This window comes from Cryptotermes secundus, unplaced genomic scaffold, assembly GCF_002891405.2.
Source record: "Cryptotermes secundus unplaced genomic scaffold, Csec_1.0 scaffold934, whole genome shotgun sequence".
NCBI lineage: Eukaryota > Metazoa > Arthropoda > Insecta > Blattodea > Kalotermitidae > Cryptotermes > Cryptotermes secundus.
In genome coordinates this window covers 955,000-964,547 of record NW_019738977.1, presented here as the reverse complement: position 1 = coordinate 964,547, position 9,548 = coordinate 955,000, and the positions used below count along the sequence as shown (strand labels likewise).

Below are 9,548 nucleotides of genomic sequence, written 5' to 3'. Positions count from 1 at the left end.
GCCTGGTGGGGCTGTCAATTCTGAATGCTATAAGACGACGGTGACTAAGCTGAAAGCCTGCATTTCTCGAATCAGGCCAGAGAAGCAGACAACCTTTTGCTTGCAACACAATAACACTGGACCCCATACCAATTTGGTGACCACTGTGCACATTGCAAAGTTTGGCTGGACTGTCCTACTACATCCACCTTATAGCCCCGATTTAGTGCCTTCAGACTTCCATCTCTTTGGGCCTATGAAAGATGGACTACATGGGCAACATTTTCCAGACAACGATACTGTCATTGCAGCTGTGAGAAAGTGGCTAGTCTCTGCTGGTGCAGACTTTTACAGACACAGCATACAGGCTCTTGTTCATCATTGGTGAAAGTTCATAACGAATGGTGGTGATTATGTGGAAAAATAACTGAAGTAGCTGAAATCTTGCCCTATTTAACTGCGTTATTATTCTTTCTGTATCTTTTGTAGTTTTCACTAAAAAAAACAGGAGACATTATATATGGAACGCTCCTCGTATCTTGCTGCAAAAGCAAAATTGTAGGACTGATACAGCTCTCTACAGACAACTGTATCTATGTCCTTGTTCTCATGCGTCTGATAACTAAATAAACATCACCATATTGCACAGTAATGACATATAAAAGAATACTAACTTAAAATAAACTAGCTTATGACAAACTAACCTAACCTAATATTATTTACAGCATAATTCTAATACTACAAATAAACAGAAATTTGTGTTTAACTTATGGATATTACAAAAGATTCCAATATCTTGGGAGACTAATATGTTTAAGTTAAACAGTAATTCAGTAAAACAGCATCTTACATTTAATCCAAGACAGCCTAGGCTGTGTGCAAAGGGTACACAAATCCTGCAATGCACCCCACTGCAAAAGGCAATTCTAGGAATATAAGATTAATAATTATTAACTGGAAATTATTTCAGTCAGATGAGGCACCTGGGTACCCTGCTTTCAGATGTGATGTGTACATTCATCATACATGAGTAAACATTAAAGCCATCTATTATGAACACAAACTACAGTCACTTCCAAACAACTACACTGTGAAGGAAGCTGCAACTGCTAGTGTCATCTGTTTTTATAACTGTTTCAGAAATGAACACTACCATCTATAATGAACTATATGTACTTGTTCAAGCTTGAAATATGGTTATGTAACATGAGAGAAAACAAGTGTTCGTGCATTATCTCTGCAGATACTTAACAAACACTGACTGCCACAAACACCTTAAAGCTGCAAAATGATCATAAAAACAAATATGATTCACTACACTGATGTAATATAGCATCTTTCTTAAATCAACCTATGGTTTGCATACAACTGTTTGAACGTTAATGCAGATCAGTCAGTATTTTAACCATTATACATAATTAAAACAATATGAAGCACTGAAACAAAGGTTAACTCAAAGCGGCCTCCGTAGTCTAGAGGTAACGTTCCCGCCTCATGACTCTTGGTATGCGGGTTCAAATACCCGGCAGAGGTCGTCGAATTTTTAAGGGCGGAAAAATTCAGGGAACAAGTCCTCCGGGAGGGACTTTAAACTGTGTGTCCCGTGTCGTAACTTTACGGCACGTAAAAGAACCTCATATCCCCAAAGGGGATCACTGAGCCAAATTCCAGGACGTTTCCCGCCCAACAATAGTCTCTAAGGCCTCTGCTAGATGGGGGAAGCATTATAGACACCGCTAAGCAAGTGGCCAAACTCACTTGCTCGGCGGGACTGATGGTACACACCATTTATCGGTAGGGTATAGAGACTGGTAGAATATCATAGAGGGAAGCACAATAGATCAAACTGGTCGCAGTGCATGGGGAAACCCACCCTCTCTAAATAACTAAGGTTAACTCAAATACTTTGTCACTAAATGAACATATGCACTCCTTTTGTGGCACGACAATTATCCAGCCAGAAACAGATTTTAGCTCACATAGGCCTTGGGATTTCTAGTTTTCATTTAATTCGCTGCATGATCCACTGTTTGATTTCATCTCAATTGGTCATCTTCCCAGTACATCACACATACAGCTTATGACATAACCTCAAAAGAAAGAGTCATGCAGCATCAAATCCAGTCATCTCAAAAATCAAGTGATCAGACTTCACTTTTTCGCTTACTGTCCGAGAAACCTTTTTATTGGATGCATCACGAACAACATTTCTGTAGTGAGGTGCTGGTCTATCTTGCTGAAAATTTTCAGCTGTATCTTCTTCCTCCATCTCCAGAAATGTGAAGTCCTTCGTCATTTATGACATATAAACATGTCTTGATCTTGTTATCTCAGGCCAGGTGATCAGTTCTCACCTCCCACATGCCCTGATATGCCTGAGAACTTTATCTTTCCAAGGTCTGAAGAAGACAAAGTTGATATATCTCATCAAAACAGACGAGCGCCTCAGTACAGCAACATTCTTTGTGATGCACTCAATGTCAGCTTTCTTAGGCAATCAAGACGGAGGTAAGCCCTAATCATATGGACTCTTATGAGCATCATATCTGACACTCCATAAGTTTTTCTTACTGAGTTTTGTCAAAGATACATGCATGGGTATACTGAGCAGATAAATAACCTAGATGAATTCAAACAGTGGATCACTGCAGTTGTAAAAACAGGATCTGCAGAGTTGCTGATATGTATATTGGCTCAAATAAGTTAACAGCTAAGCATCAGTCATTTACCAACAAGAGGTTTCTAAACTAACCTTAACCTCAAAACTTTTCTTTCTCAAAACGTGTAATTGTTAAGAAAATATAGCCTCTTAAAATATGAGAGTGACTTTATGGACACTCTGCNCTGACTGCACTACAAGACAGCCACTGTATACATATCATGGATATTCTGTGAGGTTCTTACCTTTGTTGATTGGTTCATGACTCTGTGCCTCACGGCAACCGATGCATCACCAGCTGTGAGACACATACAAATTTTGCCAATGACTCAATATGCCTCTTGGCTGATAAGGTTTAGAATGAAGTAATTACAATCCACACATCACAGAAAGTGTTGAAAATGCTGTCCTACTATATCTTAACATTCCTCACACAAGCAGAGAAGTTCTCATTTACCTTTTGAGGCTGTTCTGCAGGAAAATATTTGCAATTTACCTATGAATATATTCTTTTAGTTCTTCTTCCATTCAGGGGTTACTCTTGTAAACTCTGTACTTCAAACAACCACAGAAGAAAAAATCACAAGGGTTAAGATTGGGCGAATGTGTTCACCAAATACATTGCTGATAATTCCATCCCCAAAGACATCAAACAAAGGCTGCATAGACATATGTGCAGTGTGGGCAGTAGTTGAGTCTTGCTGAAACCAGCCATAGAGTCTTTCTTCTTCTGTTAATTCCAGAAGGAATTGCCTTAGAATGACATGAACATATATTTCACAATTAAATGTTTCATTAAAAAACACAGGTCCAACAATCCTCTTCCATATACAGCACATCAGACACTATCACTGGATGGAGCTGGACTTCATGGGTTAGATGTGGATTCTGTGAATTCCAGTATCAATTATTTTGCGTATTATGTATCCCTGTACGTGAAACCATGCTTCATCAGAAAAAAAATGTCAGTTGAGGATTGATCTCACCTTCAATGACAGATTGTAGACACCAACTACAAACATGAACTCCACTAGCTGGATCACATGGCTGCACGGCGTGGATAATTGTTGTTTTATATGGTCCAAGCTTTAGCAATTGTGTAGCCATTCTTGCACTAGACTTTGATACTTCAGTCTCTTGAGCTAGATGCTTCAGTGATTTTCTAGGTTTATGTTCAAGTCTGGCTATTATGTCATCTAACTCTTCCTCAGTAAGCACTCGGCACTTTTTTTTGTTTCTTGCCTATTAATAGTCCTGCTGATTTATGTCTATTCACCAAATTGTGAATTGTTTGTCTGCTGGGAACTTTTTCATCACGAAATTTATGTCGAACTTTTCACCAACATTTTCTAGCAGTCCATATTTCATGTAGGTGTCACACACAAATACATGTTGCTCTAAAATATACCGCAACCATGGCGGAAACTACTCACTAATTGTAACTGAGAACAAATGGCTAATAGAGCTGAGAACTGCCAGATGGCAGATGAATTCAGTCCATACCTCCTATACTGTTTCTCTGTTTTGGAACATTTCACCTCCATCCTCAGGGTTGAAGAATAAGACAACCAAGAAACCGGGGTGAAAGGAGGTGACATGCAGTCTATTGTGGCTCTGTTTTCCATCTGCTTTCACAATGGTTTATTGCTTTGTTTATTCTTCAACCCTAAAGATGGAGGCAACATGTTCTTCTAAAACATCGGTTGACTCCCAATGAACTACAGTGTTATATCCCAGATGACAGAATTCTTCATAACAACTGCTGTGAGCACCTCAAATCCTACAGCGTTCTACGTCATTCTACCACCACCATCATCAACATCATTGTTACCAAGAGCATTAAAAAAAATTGTTCTATTGCCAAATGTTAAACCATTTAAGTTCAGTTTACAAGTAAAAGCAATATACTTTCATTTTCACTGGAAGGGGGGGGGTTATTTTATTCACCTGGGAATCAAATTCCCTCCAGGGTCACCTTCTTCATTAATCACTGCTGACTACATCAGAGAAAATATAATTCCACACCACCCAAGATTCATTCGCATCCATCACTACTTCATTACCAAAGCACACATGGGAGCAGCAAACCAATAGATGCTCATGTCAAGTTGTGAAATATAAAAAAAAATCACTCTTGTATTTAACACAAATACTTGAAAACTTTGCAGAATGTGCAACCTCTTCAAATGTTTTTGGCCATAAATATGGCTGTAACCTTACATTATGGCTAAGAATATACATAGAAGGAAAATTTTATCGACTCTTTCCTGGAGAAAGAACAGAATAGGAAAAGTTCAGAAAATAAAATGGACAGCTATGATTCATAATGTAAATTCTGAAACATGTGCCTACCTTTCTTGGTTCTGCATCTCCTTAATCATCAGTTCACCTATTGGATCAGTCTGCGGTCGCTCCCCAAGGAGCCTCTGCTGGTCCAAGTCACCCTGCATATGGCTGAATGCGTGTTCACCAACAGTAACCGAACTGTCAAGTTGTGAAGAGAGATCAACTGATTCCTCACCTATAAAAAAGAATTTATTTTTGATGCAAACAATGTCATCAACTTCAATAACTGGTTCAATTTCTACTAGATTTTGATTAATGCACGCAAATAAAAAACTATTTTTGTTAAACACAAAACTAATCATTTTAATAACTCAGTCAATTTATGATATTTTACTGAATGTGTACAAAACATACATAACTTTTCACACAGATATCATCATAGCAACATCAATAAATATGATCATAAAAGTCACAAATATTATTATAACCATTATTTATAAAATGTAACAACAACACACAATGTTCAGTTGCAACACAAATGTGCTGCTTGTGATAGTGTGATAGTAGTTCACTACATGACCATACAAGCAACAGTACATGGGTCTTCCTTACACACAAGCTAATTCTGTGTCAGTACCTACTTACATAGAAGTTCACATGTGATTTACTCCAAAAATGTGATACATACTTAACATATTTTATAAAAACTGCTAGAAGTGAACCCCTTCAGCTTCATTCACACATCACAGTGCATAAATAAGTTTTGCAACACCCTGAATTTCATCCCCAAAACCTGAAATCTGTTACTTTGTTCTGGAGCACATTGCTGGTTATCTTGCTGAAAATACCCATAATGTTTTACTTCAGCTGTCAAATGGTTCATAAAAAATTCAATACACAGTTCATGTGTTTATGTGTTTGCTGAAAAAAATATCACCATGCACTCACAACACACCATATCCCTATTTCTACACTGTGTACTTTGCAGAGTGAGTAACATAACCACTAAGGTAAGTTCATGCCTCATCAGTTATGAACAGCAACTGTTCATCCACAACTCTATCAGAGATATTTTGCATGGTCCAGTTATAAAAGTGAATTCTGGCTGCCTCATACAGATGTTAAGGTCATGCAAAACCATTATTTTATATAGCAAGAATCTAATTAGCTGTGTGGCAGTTAATATAGATGCCAGTGAAATACTACTTTATGTATCAAGCGTCTTATCAATTTGTAAGGACTGAACTTTAACCATGCATGAATGCCTCAAACTTGTTTGGTTAGCACATTCCTCTTTGACTGTCTCTTGTGTCACAAACTGAATCTGTGGTCCACAATTTTTGACAAGCTTCAATACATACAATTTTATAAAGACTCATTCTAGTGAGTATTTATCATAATACCTTCAACTGCACTTTCTTATAAAATATTTCACTATGAAAATTTGCTGCAGAATTGTATACCTCTTTGCATGAGCAGCAAATTTAGACCTTGATGCAAAAAGATGTAAGCAAGCAGAATGTTCAATCACTGATTGCAATATGCCTGCTGACTGTGCAAATACTGACTACCTAAATGGTGACTGAAGACAAAGAGCTGCTCTATTGAGAGTGTTGCTAAATTTCCTACTGGTTTGAACACTATTTATACATTCAAGCACTAATGTATGTCTGTGTAACTCTCTTTTTTAGAATTTCTACCTACTTTTAAGGAAAAAAATCATCTATGTTTCCTGTTATACTGCTGAGATAGCACATATCTGTTAGACAGTACTGAGGTAAGTAAAATGATACAATACTGCAGTAATGCCAGTAAGTACCAGTGATTAGCAACAGAATGCATTTAAAATTAAAATATAAGATATAACATATACTTAATCTGTAGGGGCACGCAGTAGCATAGTTGCTTGAAGCACTATGCTACAAGCAAGAAGGTCACAGGGTCAAATCCCGATGAGATCAATGAATTTTTCAACTGACCTATCCTTCCAGCCCTGGGTCAACTCAGTCTTTAACAGAAATGAGTACTAGGAATTTTCCTGGGAGTTAAAGGGTGGTCAGCATGTAAGGCTGACAACATTACCGCCATCTATGAGCCAACTGTCCAGAAGATGTGGGAACCTCAACCTCTTACACCCTTATGCGTCTTCGTGGTTTGTTGGAGGGACAGCTTTACCTTTTTTATGCTTAATCTGTTACAATTATCTCGCGGGTTCAAGTCCCGATGAGGTCATTGAATTTTTTTTAATTGACCTAATCCTTCCAGCCGCACTATGATCCTGGGGTCAATTCAGCCTCTATCAGAAATGAGTACCAGGAATATTCCAGGAACATTCTTGGTGGTAAAGGGCGGCCAGGGTGTAGGGCTGACAACCTTGCTGCAATCTATGAGCCGATTGTCTAGAAAATGTGGGAACCTCAACATCTCACAACCCTATGGGCCTCCATGGCCTGTTACAGGGATACCTTTACTTTTACTGTTATAATTATATTTCATAAAATGAAAAATATTTTTGGACAAATGCAAAATGTATACACCATAAAGGAACATCCTCACTGAACTGTTGATGGTAAGTTAATTGTTTTAGATTGCATTAGCCAGATTGCAGGATTACACAACCAAGATATGAGGAACACACTTTGCTCAACAGATGTGCTCATAACTGATTAGCCAGTACCACGAAACAAGCCCATCCCTGACATTCTTTGTCCCAGCGGTATCATATCTATCATGATCATATTACACACATAACATGTGTAATACGTCTCCTAAATAGGATATAGTCACTATGTTAAAGACACTGTTATACTATCATGTGTGTGTGTTTGTGTGTGTCTGTGCATGCATGTTAGTGTGTAAGAATAGGTCTTCCTTCAAGTTCATTTTCCTGAAACAATCTTGGTATCACTGACTTCATTTCATTCTTTAAAATGTCACAACCCTGTATAAATAAACAGAATACAAAGCATACACAAGCACTCAGTAAATGATATTTCAATGCATCAGTTAGTGACATCTGAGTCAGACAATATACCCAGAGATTTTAATCCCCTATTTATGAGGTTTATTGTAAAGTTCCCAGACTAGGTCAAAAAAGAAATGCTGGCTTAACTTACTCAATTTGGCTGCTATCTCCTTCAAAATAGTCTCCTTTGGAATGTATACAGAGATACCATCATTTTTTCCACACTTAAAAAGCACCATGGAAGCCATATTCCTTAATACTGTAAAGTACCACTTGCAATTCCTTTTGGATATCAGGCACTTTCAAAACATCGTCCCTTTAGTTTATTTTCAATTTGGGAAACAAAGCAAAATCATAGATGGCTAAGTCCAGCAAGTAGGGAGGATGGGGAATGATAACCATGTGGCTGTTAGTCACAAACTCTGTGGTTTTCATGGATGTACGGGTGGGTGCATTATCATGATGGAACAATGCAGCGCATGTTCAGATTTTCTGTTAAAATCTCTGGCAAAAAGTCCATCGCTGATCCCAATGGTGCCTGCAAGCTCATGGATTGTTTTGTGACAGTCTGCATTGATGAGTTCTAAAATTTTTTCAACATTTTCTGTCATTTAGCTGGTGCTTGGTTGCCCTGAACGTTTGTAATCTTCATCACTCAACCGGCCTTGAAACGTGAATGAAATTAAAAACTGCTGTCCAGCTTACAAATAGTCCATACAAACAACTTCACCAGTCAAACTGAGAATGACCTTCCTGAATGACAAAGAGAATGTTTAGGTATTTGCGTATGTTTCTTCCTTCTAAGTACGATAAGCCTGAGCCACACCACATATCACCATCCTAGCACATGCTGGCCACTCAGGCAAGTACCCAAAAGAAGCTGTATTTCTAATCTTTAATATTAGAAAAGAAACTTGATGTGACTTTGGTACATTTTGTATAAGCTTATATTTTTTAACATATATATAATCCATTAGCACCACAATTACACACACATGCATGCACACAAACAAGACTAGGAATTAATATTACAAAATTCTGTATGTTTATCATATTTTATAACACATGGAACAATATATCACATAAAATCTGTAGGCAACAAATGTCTCTTGCCATGCCAAACACGCCTTTGAAGATACAGTAGTTCAAGAGTTGGAGGACCCAAGCAGAGCTGGAAGAATAATATTAATATGGATCTTAAAGAAGAAATGTACAATGGTGTGGACTTCAATCAACAGGCTCATGAATTCCAATGGTGAGATCTTGTTCATGCAGTAATTACTGTTATTATTATTGTTGTTGTTGTTATTATTATTTATTTTAACTGCAAATGGGTTTTTACCCAGTGACAGTGGTACTACAACAAGACACATCACACAAAATAACACACCATGCTCAAACAAAACACAGCACATAACTACACACACAATAAAGGAACAAACAATGAATACAATGCAAATACAATTACACCTACAATTACGAGGGGGTACCCAAAAGAAACCGAACTTTTTTTTTAACTTATTTATTCAAATTTTAAGCACAAACCTTCAATCCCCTTCAAAGTACTCTCCACTTACACTAATACACTTGTCTAGTCTTTTATTCCATTTTTCAAAACATTGTCTAAATTCATCTTTTGAGATGCTTGACAGCACCTCC

At 37.6% G+C, this 9,548-nt stretch overlaps 1 protein-coding gene across 2 annotated transcripts in view; it reads right to left on the bottom strand.

The window, feature by feature from the left end:
* LOC111871517 (protein GDAP2 homolog) overlaps positions 1–9,548 on the bottom strand; it is a 142,501-nt gene that overhangs the window by 48,072 nt on the left and 84,881 nt on the right. For both annotated transcript variants that reach the window (XM_023864676.2, XM_023864677.2), the window contains exon 7: positions 4,991–5,159. In XM_023864676.2, the coding sequence (XP_023720444.1) occupies positions 4,991–5,159 (169 nt within the window). The remainder of the gene's footprint in view (positions 1–4,990; positions 5,160–9,548) is intronic.